Below are 18477 nucleotides of genomic sequence, written 5' to 3' on the forward strand. Positions count from 1 at the left end.
GATGTCTTTCAGATGCTATGTTAACCCAAGGCACTATTTGTCCTTTTAGGAGAATATAAAACATCCACTTGCACAATTATAAACAAGATCCAGGCATATTCCCTGATGTTCTGGCAATTCTGAACCAACAGCTAACATCACAAAAATTGATCAGATCATATGTCATGGTGTGTGTTGCAAATTGACTGACATATTTCTTATAATACAACTGAGACTACAGTTCAGACGTATTTAAGTGACTACAGTGCTTTACGCTCTCCAGTGATCAAAAGAGTGCTGCAGAAATGCATCATCTTCTCTATATGTGCACCTTTATACAGACATGTTATACATGCATTAGTATGTGTCTTGTGTTTTTACAAACATATACTGTACATTTGGGCTCAATTTCAATTCAGAATTCTGCACGCAAAAAATGAGAACACCCCATCTTGTGTTGCACTGTCGCAGGTATACATGGCAACCTTTCTCATCATAAATGTGTGCAAAGACCTTTATTCATGCATTTTATATATGAATAAACAGACCAATATTATTTAACCCAACAGCATAAATGCATAGAAATTGTTTAAAATGTGCATTTTTGGTTAGAATATAATGATATCACCAATGAACGCAATGAGTCAAAAAAATCCAATCTGCAAATGGCTGGCAAGAAGGACTATAAATGCTGAACTTTTACTTTTATTTCTTTATTCTTCTAATTTATAGCTAAGATTTTCTACCTAGGCAACGCTGAACCTAGCTTTATAAGAACTGTAATGGTGATCATTTAACTTTTTAAATTTTTTTTTCTAATTTATACCTGAGATTTTGTGCCTAGCTATCTCTCTACCTAAGATGGCACCAGAGGTTGCGATGTCGTACACTTTTCGCTGTACTCATGTATCCCCGTAGTTGAAGACACGTGTCATTCAACCTAATTCTAATTGTCAAGAGTGCTTCCCAAACTCCACACTTTGCTAACACAATGGGTAAAAGCGTGTTTGAACGTGCAGACCAGGTGTTCCGGAAGTGGGTGGTCTGTGCTTCCACTTAGCGTTCGATTCACCTGGCTGCCCCACCGATTGGCGGACGACGGTGGCCCCGCCCCAGCACCGCGCGTAGCCACGCCCACCACCCTGGCCCCGCCCCAGAGCGGCTGTCGTCAGGGTGACGCGCGGAGCCTCGCTCTGACCCACAGGTAGTGCGGCGAGTGATTCGGGGCGGGAGGGGGGTTGAAGTGAGGGAAGTTTCGCCATATTGTTAACGGAAACGGCGGCGGCTGCCGAGATTCACGGCTGGCGGTTTTGCTCCTGAGGGTGTGGGACGGCAAAGGGCGGCGGGGACGACGACGACGTCGGTAGTAGCAGTGGCTGCTAAGCTAAGCGAAGCTAGGCCAGGCCTCGGGACAGTCGGGCTCGCTTCAGCCCCCTGCGCCTGTTCTGGCGGGTGAGCCCCGGTTGAGCTCGAGCCGTCTGGGTGCCCAGCTCGAGCTCCCACTCGGCGCGTCCCCGCTGCCCCCATCCCCCCTCCCCTCGACGTCCCGTCGTTCCCGGCGCGCTCGGTCCCGGCGGCGAGGCTGACGGGCGCGCGGTCGGGTCCGGCTGCGAAGATGCCGCTCGCTCAGCTGGTGGATCCCTGGCAGAAAATGGCTGTGGAGAATGAGAAGGAGGTAAGCGGACTTGGTAACTTTTTCACCCGAAGGACAACGCCGGGCCTTCTCTCCCATTTATTTCGATCGAGCGTCCCCGTCCCTCTGTGCAATCTGACACCGTTGTGAGCGGATCTGTGTGTGTGTGTCGGGGTAGTGAAATGAGTTTAGATCAAACTCTCTTTTTTTTGTCCTATCGTGTCTCTTGTCTGTTTATAACTTGGCTGCACTCCTTGCTAACCGGGCTTTCCCAGGTCTGGAGACATGTCGGGTCAAGTGCTACGCTGCTAAGAGCTGAACCGAAGCCAACTGTATGGTCTCATCTCGAGTCTGTCAAACTTCACGTTTCGCGTTTTCACTTGAGCATTTTAATTGCGATTTTGGCTCTTCAGGTGTTGGTTTTTCTCCCTCGTTTTGTGTGTTTTGCCTTTCATCCCATTTCTTGAAATATTAAAGTGAGAACCTTCTCTCCAGTCAACAAAACGAGCTGCGCTTGAAAATGATTGGGCAGGATTTAGGTCTGAACTTTTAATATTTGCCTTTGATTTTTGTCCAAGTGTTTGTCACGGGAAGTATCCCGAGCCCATTTAAAACAAGTCTTTCTTTGAAATAGCTGCAAAATTTAATTTTTGTAATTTGCTTTAGGACGTAGGGTCTCATTTTAAAAAATCATATCGTTGATCAAGTACTGAATCTTGTCAGCTTTTTTTAATTGTTAGATCTGTCCAAAGTTTACTTTTTTCAAGTTTTCTTTTGCAATTTGATCTATGTAGCTGACATCCCTCCTTATCCAAACAATATACAATTGATCAACCACATTGGGGGTTACTTGGCATGTCTCAGTTTGAGAGTTCTGTAATTCATATAGAAACTTAAGGCAAGATCTTTGTATTATAGGACTGTAGATTTGAGGTCTAGGAACAAAATACTGGTGTTTTATGTTTTAAGGAGTAAATGCTGTTTGTAACAATCAAGCAGCACATCAAAACAATTGTCAAATTGTGAACTTTAATGGTTTTTTCACACTGTGTCAACCATGTGATAATGGTTGCTAGTAATAGGTAACCTTGATATTGTTAGTCAGCGATACAATGCTTTAGGTTTTTAATGAAATTTTGTACGTTGCTCAATATAAGTTGCTTTAAACTCACTGGCTGCTATCTTGTGTTCTTGTATAATTTATTTGCAAAACTTTAAGTAAAGCCAAATTCCAAGTGGTATGCCACTCAAAGCTGGGAAAAGGATTAACGTGAATTATGTTTAATTTGTGACTAAATTTAGTATTATGTTGCTTGTCCTCAAACACAAGGCTGTTGCATTTGTGGGTTTGCAAAATTGTTTTCTGAACCTCTTCTGACTTTCGTACTGTTATAAGCAGTACCCAACTTAAGCATGAGTATCAGAATGCCCACAGCATCTGCAAATATGAAAATGTAATACCCCCTTTTAAATACACTTGGTCTATCAGGATTTACCTGACTGTATACACTTTGCCTGAAATTGTTCACCAGATTTTAAGAGATGAAGTTTTTCCTCTATTTTCTTGCCTCACAGTCACCATCGTTTCCCCTATGTAAACCTCTCCACAGCCAGAAACCAACTGAGGGCCCAAGCAGGGGCACTGCACTACGTGACTTCACCACTCGATGTCAGGCTAGTATTGCCACACAACATAACAGTTCTCTACTGTATGAGGTATACTTTGGAGTATTTCTCTATCAAATTTGCATTTATTTACAAAGAAATGAGTGGGAGTGATGTATTAATACACAATAAAAATTCTAAGATGAGTGCTGGGAATTGTTGGCATTTTACAGTAGATGAGTTTCTGTTTGGATTAATTGGATCTGCAGATAATTATGTGGGGTGGGGGTATTAAAATTATGAAATCATTGCCCAGGTACCATGCTAGTATGTGCTGTTATTGAGGATGAGTAGAATATTGACTTAGGAAATGGACAATTTCTACTTGTATTGCTCATTGCATTGCAATACAATTTGCAGACATGGGGAGAACGTGTAAATTCCGCAGTCACCCAGTCATAGAATCATAGAACTCCACAGTTTGAAGGCAGGCCATTTGGCTCATTGACCACCCGCTGTCCTGAAAGGCACTCCACCAAGACGTACCCACAATGTATGGTATCAGATTTAAATTAAAACCTGCAGATCTCTCAATGTTGTTCATAAGGATTCTCAGAGTTGCCAGCTGATGGTCGTAGTTTAAAAAAAACTGTAGGTTAAATCCTCTTACCTGCATTTTGTAAATTCTGGTGATACTAACTAGAGGGTATAATTTTTCTGCTGACCTGTTTGACATTGAAAGCAAGTTTGGATTATGGGTTCTTGGACGTTTTTTGACTTTTGCAGTGCCTTTGCTACTAGAGCTTGTCAGAGTTAGGAATTCTGCAGTGAGTAGTTTGCCTCCTGACTGTCAACCATCCGAAGTATATAAATCAGGAGTGTGATGGAATACTCCCAAGACTTGCAACATTAACTAATTGGATGACTTTTATTTGTATGTATCCAGCCTGTCATAATCATATACATGTCTATATCCAACCTTTTGCTTCGAGGGCATTAACTCAAACCTCTTCAACCTAGCTAAAACCTGCTAAATATCTTCTGCACTCAGAGTCATAGAGATGTACAGCACAGAAACAGACCCTTCTGTCTGATTCGTCCCTGTCAACTAGATATCCTAAATAAATCTAGTCCCGTTTGCCAGCATTTGTTGCCATATCTATCCTTTTAAATGCTGCAATTGTGCCAGCCTACTCCTCTTCCTCTGGCATCTCATTCCATATATGCACCACCCGCTGTATGAAAGAATTGCCCCATAAGTCCCTTTTATATATTTCCCTTCTCAACTTAAACTTATTCCCTGGTGAAAATACCTTGTCTACTCACCCTAACCATGCCTCGCGTGATTTTATAACCTCAAAGGTTATTCTGTGTCCAACACTCCCAGGAAAACAGCTTCTGTTTATTCAGCCTCTACCTACAGCTGAAACCCTCCAACCCTGGCGACATCCTTGTAAATCTTTTCTGAACCCTTTCAAGTTTCACAACATCCTTCCTAGAGCAGGGAAACCAGAATCGCATGCAGTATTTCAATAGAGACCTAACCAATATCCCATACATCTGCAACATGACCTCTCAACTCCTATACTCAAGGCACTGACCACTAAATGCCTTCACTATCCCATCTACCTGTGACTCCACTTTCAAGGAACTGAGAACCTTTGTCAGTAACACTCCCCAGGACCTAACCATTAAATGTATAAGTCCTGCCCTGATTTGCCTTTTCAAAATGCAGCACCTCACGTTTATCTAAATTGAACTCCATCTGCCACTCCTCGGCCTATTCGCCCATCTGATCAAGATCCCATTGTACTCTGAGGTAACTGTCGCTGTTCACTACACCTCCAAATTTGGGTTCATCTTCAAATTTGCTAACCATACCTCTTAGGTTCACGTCCAAATCATTTATGTAAAATGACAAAAAGCAGTGGGCGCAACGTCAACCCTTGTCGCACCCTGCTGGTCACGCTGCCTCCAGTCTGAAAAGCAACACTCCACCACCACCTTCTGTCTTCTACCTTCAAGCCAGTTCTGTATCCAGATAGTTCTCCCTTATTCCATGCGATCTAACTTTGCTAACCAGTCTACCATGAGGAACCTCGTTGAACACCCTACTGAAGTCCATATAGATTATGTCCACCACTCTGCCCTCAACAATCCTCTGTTATTCAAAAAACCCCATCAAGTTCATGAGACATGATTTCCCATACACAAAGCCGTGTTGACAATCCGTAATCAATCCTTGTCTTTCCAGATACATGTAACTCTGTCTGCAGGATTCCCGCCAACAACTTGCCCACCACCAATGTCAGGCTCAGTGGTCTGTAGTTCCCTGGTTTTTCCTTGCATCTTTCATAAATAGTTGCACCACGTTAGCTCACCCTCAGCAAGATGCCCAGAAATCATTTCCCTAGCTTCCCACAGAGCTGTACGGTACACCTGTTCAGGCCTCAGATTTATCTACCCTAGAGTTTTAAGACATGCAGTGGCACCATCTCTAATATAGGCATTTTTTCAAGATGTTACTATTTATTTTCCCACATTCTCTATCTTCCATATCCTCACATTCTCTATCTTCTATATCTTTCTCCACAGTTAAATATTGATGCAGAATGCTATATATCTCCATATCCTGGAGTTCCACACTTAGGTGGCTTTGCTGATCTTTAAAGGACCCTAATTTCTCTCTAGTTACCCTTTGGACTCTCCTTAGCCCTTTTTGCCAAAGCTATCTCATGTCCCTTATTCGCCCTCCCGATTTCCATTTTAAGTATACTCCTGCATTTATACTCTTCTAGGAAATCCTTCAATTTCTGCTGTATATATCTGCCATATGCTTCTTCCTTATTCTTGACCAAGACCTCAGTTTTCCCGTTGATTCTTCCAACCTTCATAAAACCCGAGTGACCTGAGCCTGGATATATTATTCAGGTTGTAGCTGAACTAGAATTTTATGGTGGTTTAGCATAATTTCTCTGTTTTGGTGCTCAGTGTCCCCAATAATGAAGCTTACAGCCCCATATACTCTGCTAATCTGCACATGTCTCTGTTCTTGTACACCCTTTTAGAACTGTACCATTTAATTATTGATTGCCGCCTTCTTCCTTCTGCCAAAATGCAATATTGCATGCTTCTTTGCATTAAATTCTGACTTGTCAAGTTCATTCTGCCAATCTATCTCTGTAATTAATTGGTATTATCCTTACTGCCAAATTTGGTGAATAGTCAAGGTCTTTTTCCCAGGGTAGGGAAGTCCAAAGCGAGATGGGGGAAGATATAAAAAGAACCTAAGTGAAAACGTCTTTATGCACAGGGTAGTGTGTGTATGAAGTGGAGACTCGTACAATTACAACACATTTAAAAGGCATTTGGCTGGGTATATGAATAGGAAGGGTATAGAGTGATATAGGCCAAGTGCTGGAAAATAGAACATGATGAATTTGGGATATCAGGTCGGTATGGATGAGTTGGATTGCATGGTCTGTTTTTGTGCTGTACATCTCTATCTTTTCTGACTTTTTCATATCACACATTGATCAAAAAGTAGTAGTCCTGGCAATGACCCTTGGAAGACCACTGTCTATCATCCTCTAGTCGAAGTCAACCTTTTGCCATGACTTGCTGATTCCTGTACAGAATCAGTTTACATATACAGTCAATTTACACAAAACAATTTTAGTAACCAATCTAAGTTACGTGACTATCGAGTGTGTAACCAGCTTTTTATGTGATACTTTGACAAGTACTTTCTAGCAGAAATATAGTCTGTCCAGTGCATTTTCTTGATCAATCTTTTCTGCCACTTCAAACATTCAAATAGATTAGTGAACACAGTCTGTCTTTACAGATCCAGACTCCTGCCTTTAATAGACTTGAACATCTCCAAGTACCTGTAATTTTCTTCTGATTATTGTTTCTAAAACATAGCCAACATTGGGGTTTGACTGCCTGGATGCGTTGAAAAAGAATATCCTTACTCCCTTTTTTGAACAGGGGTTTCACATTTTTCCACTCTGTGGTCCTCTGGCACCTTCCAACGTATTTGGCCAAGGTTAGAAGATTATGGCAAGATGTCCTATCTCCAACTCAACTTCCTGTAGTAGCCTGAGATTTTTCTTTTTATTTACTTGTGGGTGGCCAGCATTAATTGCCCTTCCCAACTTTCCCATGAAAACATAGTGGTGAGTTGCTGCCTTGAAAAGTTCCAGTCCATGTGTTGTAGCTCAACCCAAAATACCCATTGATTTTGACCAGGGATAGTGAAGGGTACATTTCCAAATTAGGATAATGAGTGGTTTAGAGGGGAGCTTGCAGGTGATGGTGTTCCCATTTATCAGCAGTCCTTGTCCAACTCAAAGGTTGAATCCTCCAAACCTTGGGTCCTCCAATGTTCATTGCTGGGACCACTACTTTTTGATCAAGAAGTTTGTGGATGTGGTGCCAGTCAAGCGGGCTGTTTTCTACTGGATATTGTCAAACTTCTTGTGTTGTTGGACCTGCACCAATCCTGGCAAGAGGGCAGTATTTCACCATACTTCTGACCTGTGCCTTGCAGATGGTGAACAGAGTTTGAGGAGTCGGGAGATTAGTTACTTGCTGTAGTATTTCAAGCTTCTGACCTATTCTTGTAGCCATTGTATTTATGTGGCGAGTCCAGTTCAGTTTCTCGTCAAAGGTAACACAGGATGTTGACAGTGGGGGATTTGATGATAGCGACACCACTGAATGTCGTAGGGCAGTGGTTAGGGTTGTCTCTAAATTGTAGATAGTCATTGCTTGGCATTTGTGTATGAGAATGTTCCTTGCCACAAGTAGGCTGAAGTCTGGATTTTGTCCAGATCTTCAATATCTGAGGACTTCTGACTGTTGCTGAACGTTGTACAATAATCTGTCCTTCGGATGGAGGGAAGGTCATTGACATAGCTGAAGATGTTGGGCCAAGAACACTACCCTGTGGAACACTTGCAGAAATATCCTAGAGCTGACATGACTGGCCTCCAGCAACCACAACCATCTTCCGAGTGCCTGGTATGACTCAAGCAGTGGGGAGTTTGCCCCCTGATTCCCATTGCTTCCAATTTTACTAGGGCTCCTTGATGCCACACTTGGATGAATGTGGGCTTGATGTCAGGGGCTGTCACTTTCACCTCACTTCTGGAATTCAGCACCTTTGTCTATGTTTGAATTAAATATAATGAGGTCAGGAGCTGAGTTACCCTGGCAGAACACAAACTGGGCATCAATGTGCAGGTGGTTGCTGAGCAGGTGCTGCTTGATGGCACTGCTAATGACACCTTCCATCACTTTACTAATGATTGAGAGAAGACCAGGGTGATAGTTGGCTGGGTTGGATTTGTCCTGCTTTTTGTGTAAATTACCTGGGCAATTTTCCATATTGTTGGGTGGATGCCAATATTGTAAGTATTGAAACAGCTTGACCGGGGAGCACAGGTGTTCAGTATTATTGCTGGAATGTTGTCAGGCCCCATAGCCATTGCAGTATCCAGTGCATCCAACAGTTTCTTGATATCACATGGAGTGAATAGAATTGCCTGAAGACTGGCATCTGTGCTGCAGACCAGTGGGGGATCATCAATTTGGCACATCTGGTAGTGGTTGCTATGAATGCTTCAACCATATCTTTTGCACCTTTGGTGTTGGTCTCTTCCATCATTGAGGGTATGGATATCTGGGAGACACCACTTCCAGTCAGTTGTTTAGTTGTCCACCATCATTTGAGATTGGATATGGCAGATCTGCAGAACTCAGATTTGATTATTGGTTATGGGATAGCTTAGGTCTATCAGTTGCTGCTTCTGTTTGGCAAGCAAATAGTCCTTTTTGGTAGCTTTTAGGTATGCCTTATGCTGCTGGCGTTCCCTCCTGCATTCTCCATTGAACAAGGGTTAGTCCTCTGGCTTGGTGGTAATGGTTGAGTGGGGGATATTCCAGGTCACAAGATTGCAAATATTTGTTGGAGTACATTTGTACTGTTAGCCCACAGTGCTTCATCCAGTCATGAGTTACTAGATCTGTTCGAAGTCTGTACCATTTAGCATGCCATTCGAACCAGGCAATGCAGTGTGTGGTCAGTCTTTGTGATATTCATGCCTATTTCACCTGTCCCTTGCTGTTACTCCGACTGACAGATGATTCTTCGGTTTGTCTAATGCAGTATGCCACTTTTTAAACTCTATCTTTCCTAGTCTCATTTTCCTTTTCACTACTTCAATTTGCCATAAGTAATCACTTGAAGCAGTAAACTGAGGGGCATTGTTTGCCCTTGTTGTGTCTTCATATTTTCTATCTTTAGTCATGTAAAGATCCATCGGTTAAATTCACCAACTTTTCCCTCTTGTTGGGATGTACCTAGCCAGCACCTGATACATCTCTCCTTAAAGATCCCCTCTTCTTCCTTTACAATTTTTGATTCCTCTAAGGGTTCTATTTGACCTTAGGTGGTATGTAGTTCTCCCATTGAAGTTAGCTATGTTCCAATTTAGAAGTCTACTTTTAGGTTTCTCTTCCTTGTCTCCCTTGCTAATCGAAACATTATGATAATTCTTACCCAAGTATCCCTCCCCATACAATTAGTTCTTCTCATTCCCGAGCACCATATCCAACAATGCCGCCTCCTAATTGGATTGCGAATATACTGCAGTGTATTCAAGGAGTTTCTTTTGAAATTCCTCCCCAACTTTTCCTCTCTGTAGTTCTTGCATATCTTCGATTTCCCTGTAGATGTGCCCCTCTACTTCAATGTTATCATGCCCTTTCTCCTTTTCAGTTCTGAGAAAATGAACAGTTTTCCTACTCAAACACAATCCAATCCCTCGGAGATTTCACAAGTCTTTCTCATTTAGTGTTTACCACCCTATTGACCATTTCTCCCTCCCGATTGTAACAGTCACCCAATTAATAAGTATGTTGCCTTATCTGGATGCTCCTCCCTGTAAAATGATTAGATTAGATTACTTAGTGTGGAAACAGGCCGTTCGGCCCGACAAGTCCACACCGACCCTCCGAAGAGCAACCCACCCAGACCCTTACGTTAACTCCTTCACCTAACACTACGGGCAATTTAGCATGGCCAGTTAACCTAACCTGTACATTTTTGGACTGTGGGAGGAAACCGGAGCACCCGGACGAAACCCACACAGACACGGGGAGAATGTGCAAACTCCACACAGTTGCCTGAGGTGGGAATTGAACCTGGGTCTCTGGCGCTGTGAGGCAGCAGCAGTGCTAACCACTGTGCCACCCACTTATTATTTAGTTCATTGCGAAACTGCTCTTGTCCCTGTGCACATGGGCGATCGTTCTCTGTCCCTCTAGGGCCCGGAATAAAAATGGAGGCAAAACTATACTGTGTCTCTGAGCATTTTGCTTCAACTGAGTGAGTGGTGGGGGGAGGGGATCAGAGCTGCACATTGCTCATCTGATCATTCTAAACACAATGAAGAATTTTTGTCAGAATTTGGAACTGTAGAGCTAGGTATTGACGATGGGAACTGACCGCATGTTTGTGGCTAACAATACCAAGTGGCATCATTTAAATGAACAGTGGGAAGCTAAGAAAAGTGGCCTTGGATATAATGGTCTCAGCTGCAAGGGCTGAAGGCATTGTTGTGGATATTCTATCTTGAATTATATTTGGAATCAATTGAAGTCTTGCAAATTGAACTGAACAACAGAATGGAGATATTTATTAAAGAATCTTTTTCAGTTAAGAACCTGAAGAGCAGCTAAAGAATTTTACAACAGTGATAATGACAGGAAATGTTATGCATGATTTTGGTTAAGATTGTTTTAGTTCAGTGGATGAACCAAGATGTCCCTTTGGAGCACTAAAAATCATCTGTTCATTCCTCTGCCCCTTAGCATGTCAGAACAATATTAACTAAAGTCAAACAGAAATATGACAACTGCAAGAGTGCATTGTCCATTCTTGGACCTGACTTGTCCTTGGTTAATTGGAGAGTGTCTTTCTGTACCTTTTCATTCGTATGCTCCTATAATGGAAATGATCTTTTAGGATCGTTATCATGAAGAGTTAACAACTGGAAACTTTCCATTTCTCCCACCCATTGAACTTCCTTGACTCATGGGTTTGTCCCGAGTTGTCTTTGGTTGAGATTTTAGTGCTGCAGCTCACTTGTTGCTTATAAGTTGCTGTTTGAGTTCCAAATATTGAATTATTTTAAACGTGATATGAGGGTTTCTCCAAATCTGTCTGATCCATTAGTCACTCTCACCAGTGCGGTGTGAACAAAGTTCTTTTAGCCAAGTTATAATGGCTAGTCAGGTAAATTTCAAAATGACATCCCCCACCTTTCTACTAATCCCTTGTTCTCTCCATGTGTATATGTTGAGCAGTGAGGCCCTTCACCCAGCTGCTAGCGGTGATGGTGAGCAGGCCTGTCATCATATCTTAACCAAACAGATGCATGGTTCATCTTGTTTTCTCCTTTTCTCTGGAGAGTTACTTGGCTTTCGCTCGGACATTCCTCTGCACTGCAATGAAATGAGGGGAATGTGAAGTGAATAGTCCCATTGTGGAGGAGGAACCTGACTCCAGTCTTTTACAACCCCGAATAAAAAAATGCTGTTGGTTGTAAAAGTGTTTCTGACAAATTCAGCCCTGTGTTCATTGCTTTTTCATTTTACTGCAACATATTTCACTGGGGCTGAAGATCAATGACTCAACTAACCAGGAGTTCCCCAGGATGGTGTTCTAGGTCCAAACATCTTCAGCTGCTTAATCAATCCATGACCAAATACAGTAAGATCTGAATAATGTCCAGTAGCAAGTAATATTTGAACCTCACAAGTGACAGGCAATGACGTTATACAAAGAGAAACTGCCCATTGCATCCTGAAACTGTGTTTACTACCATCACCCAGTCTCCCACAGCCAACATTCTGGAGGTTATATTGACCAGAAGTTACTGTGGACCAACTATATAAATAAAGGTTATAGCCTAGGAAACCTGTGCTGAAACCTATCACCTGTCTCTCCAAAGCCTATCCCCAAGGCACCAGCAAGGAGTGTGATGAAATATTCCTTGTTTGACTGGAAGAGTGCAGCTCCAACAATACTCTAAGCTTGACACCATCCAGGTCAAAGCCTTCTTGACTGGAACCATGTTCTCTCCATCCTTGTGTATCATCAGCAGATGTTAAGTTCTTTTTTTCTGAGATTCTTATGCACTTGATGCAACTGCCACACATCAACTTCTGTGAGCAAGCAAAATTTTGTGAAGCACAATACAATACAAGCTTTGGAGAAACCCTGAAAACTCTTCATGTTTACGAAGCTTGTACAGGGAAGCGCGCTCTGAACAAAGGAACAGTTCTTCCTTTTTATAAAATCTATGCATAATAGTCAGTAATGCTCACGAGACAACCCCCAAAACCACTCCAGACCCAATGCAGTGACCACCTCACCTCCAGGAATAATTTAATGCAAATCATCCCTTTAATCAGTTTTTGTCATAAAAATTGAATGATTCAGTATTGGATGCTTTTTCTGAGAAGCATGTGCAGATTTCCAATACCTCTGTGGAGGGAAAAAGTGTCTTCCAGTTTCTTTCCTAAATGGCCTGACTCTTATTTTAAGATTATTGCCCTATTGTTATGGAGTCCGAGATCTCCATCATAAAGACTCTTCGGCCCACTGTATCTATGTCAGTCAAAAACAGTCATATAATTATCCTAACCCCATTTTCCAGTACTTGCCTTGTTTGCCTCTTACAAGTGCATATCTAATTAATGTTGTGAGATTCTGCCTCTATCGCCCTCTGGGTGGAAAAACATTTCTCTCATATCTCCTCTAAATCTGTGCACCCTGGTGAGTGACCCCTTCATCAAGGGGAAAAAATTCTACCGATATGCCCCTTAATTAATTTTAAACATTTTAATCAATTTCTCTCTCGATCATCTCTGCTCAATGAAAAGAAACCCCAGTCTGCCCAATCTCTCTTCGCAACTGATACACTCCAGTTCAGGAAACATTCTGGTAAATCTCTACATCCTTTGCAGTGTTATCACACCTCTCCTATAAGGTGAATTCCAGAACTGCCAACACTACTGAAGTTGTGGCGTAACCAACATTTTATGCAGGTCCAGCGTAACCTCCCTGCCCTTACATTCTATGCCTCGACTTGTAAAGGTGAGGTTATATTCCTATTGAAGTTAGTTCTGGTGCATTTATATAGTTTCACTTTTAACAGGAGATCTCACTGCCCCAAAGTTGCAATTAACTATGAAGGGGAGGTGTTGCGGCCTCTGGAGCAGACAGATTTAACATAGATTGCTTCCTGCAGTAATGGGAAAAAACTTCAATCACATTACCCTTTCTGTCCATTATTCTTAGCTGAATACATATTTCCATAATTTAGCAAAGAGGAACAGCATTATATACTACCTCTGGGACTCAGGCTTGAATTTAGCAATCCAGGTTCATGAGCTGAAAGTTTCAGTTGTTTGGTTATGCAAAAACTATTGATGTCGATGTCTACTACTTATAGAACTAGACCAGCATCCTACAGGGAGCTTGAATTCCGTAATGGGAAGTTGGACAACTAGAATAATCTTTCTGAAAAGAGAAGGATAATGGGTGAGCAAATGGCAGTCTTTTTAACTCATGAAAGCTTTTGATAGAGTACTATAGATAATATTTCCACTTCTGGGAAGGAGCAAATATTGCAGGGAGCTACTGAGGGGAATAGCCCAGATTTAAGCTCATTTAAGGTAAGTCTGTAGTTGGAGCATAACAAGGAATGTTTGGGCTGAATGAATTGTATTTTTTTGCGATGCATTTAATATAATTCTATTTATATGATTGGCTCTGAAATTCAATTTAATTAAGATTGATAATAAATGCAGTCTTTCTAGTATCATGCTTATCCCAAAATAAGTCTTTTTCAAGCATAAATTTAGGGATCATTGAATAAAACGATGGCTTGATAGTGCTAAATTATTCCCAACATTTTTCTTGAATCTGTCACAAGTGGATCTGTACTGGCACCTTCTTCTCTACTATCTGATGGAGAAGAATATTGTGGTCATACAACTAGGTCTGTACTTCAGAACATTGGATACAGTAAATTTGTATCATTTGGCATTTGATTAGAATGATTTCTAATTACCTTGAGAGAGGTCCTACACTTCGGCCCTGGGCTGATGCAAATGAATTATTTTCTTCTTCCTATCTGATAAGCCCAATCCAACCATTGATTGTCCTTATCTGGATCAGCAACTTCAATATTCTGTTTTTGTATTCCTCTTTGATTTATAAGGAAGAAAGTAAAACAATTTTGTGGTCAGAGTTTATTTGATTAATATTGTTTTTCCTTCTCCCCCTGCCCTTTGTGATTGAGTTTCCAGCATTAAGGTCCAGGCATAAACTTTAAAAGCTGGATAATGAGAGTTATATTGATTGGTAGACTGGCTCAGCAGGAGGCTAACTTAACCATAAATGATCTGAACCACTATCCAAGGGGCAAAGGAGTTGTCCTTCAGTTTAGCAATTGGACTTTTTATGGAAGTTTTATCCACTGTTTCTTTTCATGACACTATTCCCTTTTGATTACCAAGGTTTCAGTTGTGGTTGGGTGATGCCATGTGTAATAGGTAAATTTCACTGAATCATTATAAACAAATAACATGACTTAACATGTTTAGAAGGGAAGAGTACACAATGCTACAAAATAGGCATGTTCTTCAAAATCTTGTTTGTATCCAGATGAAGTTACTATATATAATGTTAGATGAAAGTAGGTGCTCATAAATCTGGTATTGATGATTTTAAAACTATTATAAGGCAGATTTTAATGTCATTAAAAGTTCATTGGCCTATGTGTTACTTTAGCCTTCATGCAAATATTTGAAAACTATTTATAATATCTTTCACAGCCATGCTAAACATATACAACATCTCAAAGCACTTTATAACCAAAAAAGGTACAGTTGTGACTACATTTCATTTCAGAATTAACAGCCATGATGCCAATGTGTTTTGACTTTAAGGAATACTGGGTGGGTATTGGCTAGGGCATACTTAGAATAAATTTATTGAGCAAGCCTAATGACCATACTATTACTCCATACCCTTTGGAATTTGTATTGGTTTGTCGGTCAAGATCTATCTTCAGAAATGGAAATGTTTTGATCAGTTTAGGACTGGGAATTTTGGTGAATGGAGTTATACGTGTCTAATGTAAAGATCACTCCTCTTGGCCTCTGTTGGCTGTGAAGCTGTAAATGGAAGGAATTTGTCTGGGTTAGAATTGAAATTGTAACGTCTTCTGAGTCATGTCCTCAACTTCCTTCAGTAGCTTTTAAAATGAGACTAGCATAGATTATATGCACATGTGCAACACAATGGGCTATTTACTTTCAAATGCAAAAAATCCTTGTCCTCCATCTCTCGTTATTTGATTTATAGTTTCAATGTGAATCAGTTGTCAAAATGTTCCTTGCGAAGGACCTTAGCACTTTCTTGTTCTAACAAAATTGCTATGGAGGATATACTGTTGTGGTTAAATAGAGGAATCTCGTCTCTAAGTAAAATTCTTCATTTAGTCTGTTTTCCTTTCCAAATATTATCTCCCAGCAAAAAGATCAAAAGGTCAAGCTTTTGATAAATTCTTGTTAGTCTAATTTAAAAACTTAATTGTAGCTAGTGTTTTCAGAGAAAAGTTGACCATCTATAATTATTGCTTTCTTTTTTAAATTCTACAGCAGGATGGTCAACAAATGGCAGATGAGCCCATGTCTGAAGATGAGGCAGTTCTTCAACCAGTAAGTTGATGTTTAAAGTGGGACTTGATGTGTCATTTCTCAACTAATTCTGAATTGTAATCTGCTGTTTAAACAATTTGTAGAAAAGTATCAGCAATTCACTTTTTTTCATTAACGTGAAGAATATGCAAATCTTCCATCGTTTTAAAGTTTCTTCAAGCATAATCAGTTGTTGAGTTTGCTAAGCCATGCACCATGTAGTTTCAAGATTTGAACTCTGGTCTGTGCCTGATCTCAATTAATTTATAAAATAATATAATCCAACAAAATTCCTGTCCTTGATCATTATCCCACAACTGATAATGAGAATTGTGCATGCCTCACCTAGTGAGGGCAGGACTGGCTTAATTTGAGATGTGCTAGTGATAGAATAGCTTGCCCCAAACTCTCTATTAAAGTGTGTGTGAAGGAGCATGTCCAATCCTAACTGTTGCACATTTGTCTATTAAGACTGTATTTGTGAGCTGGTCCTCGTAAATCTGTGTTGTAGACTGGTCATTTAGTTAAGACACATACCAGAAAAGAGATTCATAACTTTTGAGGTTAATTAGAACAAAATGTTTAATAACTTCACTATAATAGCAAGTAAATTCTAGACTTGGGTGTGTCCCAGTGCTTTGTCAACTTTTGGTTGCCGATTTCTTTGAATTGTGATGAGGTTATTTGTATGCTGTACTACTACGCATTGTAAGCAAGGGCTTTTCAACAGTGAGAGCTCTTTTAAGTATCGTGCAACCACTAAAGAACTAAGTTGAACGAGCTCTCAGCCATATAAGGGCTGTTGACCAGTATCCTATCCAAAATTATTTGGAAGAAATTTAATTGCTGTTTGTTCCTTAACTAATACTACGTTGTCTTGATACTGTTGGATTAGAAGATTCCAATTAGTAATTTAAGCAAGCATCGTTCTGTTTAATTAAGATGCCAAAGAAATGTCACTAAAGCGTAGTTTCTTATTACAACAGTGCTATTTATATCTTCTATCACTAGTTATCATAGTTACGTGTTTTTTTTCTGACTACTTTAGATGATTGCTTTCAAATATAGACTTTAAAACTACTGTTGGCTCCCTGTCCTTCTTGCAAGATCAATCTGCTACTTTATTTAGAGATAATAGACATGATGCATAGATATAAAATTACAATTGTGTACTGTGGTTTTAGCAAATCTAAGGTGAAACTAGGGAAAGGTATTCATCAGTAATCTTCAATATGCTTTTAAGCTGCATGCTTTCATTGTATGGCTTTATTCATGTTTCCAGTTATATAGCATAAAATCCAGTCCATGCCGAATATAATTCTAGACAAAACTAGTCCCACCTGGCTGCATTTGGCCCATATCTCCCCAAACCTTTCCTATCCAAGTGTTATCCAAATGTCTTTTAAACGATGTAATTGTACCCACATCCACCACTTCCTCAAAGTTCATTCTACATGCAAACCACTCTTGTCTTTTTTTAAATCTTTCTCCTCTCACCTTAAAAATGTGCATCTCGTCTTGAAATCCCTCATCCTGGGGAAAAGTCAACGACCATTAACTCATATCTGTACACCTCATTATTTTATAGACTTCTATAACCTCAACCTCCTAAGCTCCGATGGAAAAATGTCCTAGCCTGTCTAGCCTTTCTTTATAACTCAAAACTTCAATACCTGGCAACATCCTGATAAATCTCTTCTGAACCCTCTCCAACTTAGTATTGTACTTACACTAAGGTGACCAGAACTTGACACTGTACTTCAGAAGAGGCCTCATCAATGTTCTGTACAACCTCAACGCGACTTCCCAACTGAGTAATGAAGGCAAGCATGCCAAACTCCTTTTTAACCACCCTGTCCATATGTGCTGCAAACTTCAAGAAAATATGTATCTGAACTGCTAGGTCCCTCCGTTCTACAACACTATCAAGGCGCTACCATTAATTGTATCAGCCCTTGTTGAACCAAAATGCAATATCTCTCATTTATCCAGATTGAATTCCATCTGCCATTCCATCTCCCTTTATAATAGAAAACCTACTTCACTGTCTACTTTGCTGCCAAGTTTTGGTGTAGTCTGCAAACTTATTAACCATGCCTACTTAGTCTCATCCAGATTATTTATATAAATGACAAACAAAAGAGGAACCAGAAATGTTGTGGTTCTGTTCGCTGAGCTGGAAGTTTTTGTTGCTAGGCGACATCATCAGTGCTTGGGAGCCTCCTGCGAAGTGCTTCTTTGATGTTTCCTCCGGTGTTTATGGTAGTCTGTCCCTGCCGCTTCCGGTTGTCAGTTTCAGCTGTCCGCTGTAGTGGTTGGTATATTGGGTCCAGGTCGATGTGTTTGTTGATGGAGTTTGTGGATGAATGCCATGCCTCTAAGAATTCCCTGGCTGTTCTCTGTCTGGCTTGCCCTATGATAGTAGTGTTGTCCCAGTCGAATTCATGTTGCTTGTTGTCTGCGCGTGTGGCTACTAA

The 18477-nt window shown here is 40.7% G+C and overlaps 1 protein-coding gene across 8 annotated transcripts in view; it reads left to right on the forward strand.

Moving 5' to 3' along the window:
- Positions 1-1149: 1149 nt before the first annotated feature.
- The window catches only part of LOC122554978 (ribosomal protein S6 kinase alpha-3), a 125319-nt gene continuing 107991 nt past the window's right edge, over positions 1150-18477 (forward strand). For 2 of the 8 annotated variants that reach the window (XM_043700462.1, XM_043700465.1), the window contains exons 1-3: positions 1195-1654; positions 3188-3328; positions 15962-16021. In XM_043700462.1, the coding sequence (XP_043556397.1) occupies positions 1595-1654; positions 3188-3328; positions 15962-16021 (261 nt within the window). In that variant the 5' untranslated portion in view covers positions 1195-1594. The other 6 variants (XM_043700463.1, XM_043700466.1, XM_043700467.1 and 3 more) reach the window with 6 other exon arrangements.

This window comes from Chiloscyllium plagiosum, chromosome 12 (genome assembly GCF_004010195.1).
Source record: "Chiloscyllium plagiosum isolate BGI_BamShark_2017 chromosome 12, ASM401019v2, whole genome shotgun sequence".
NCBI lineage: Eukaryota > Metazoa > Chordata > Chondrichthyes > Orectolobiformes > Hemiscylliidae > Chiloscyllium > Chiloscyllium plagiosum.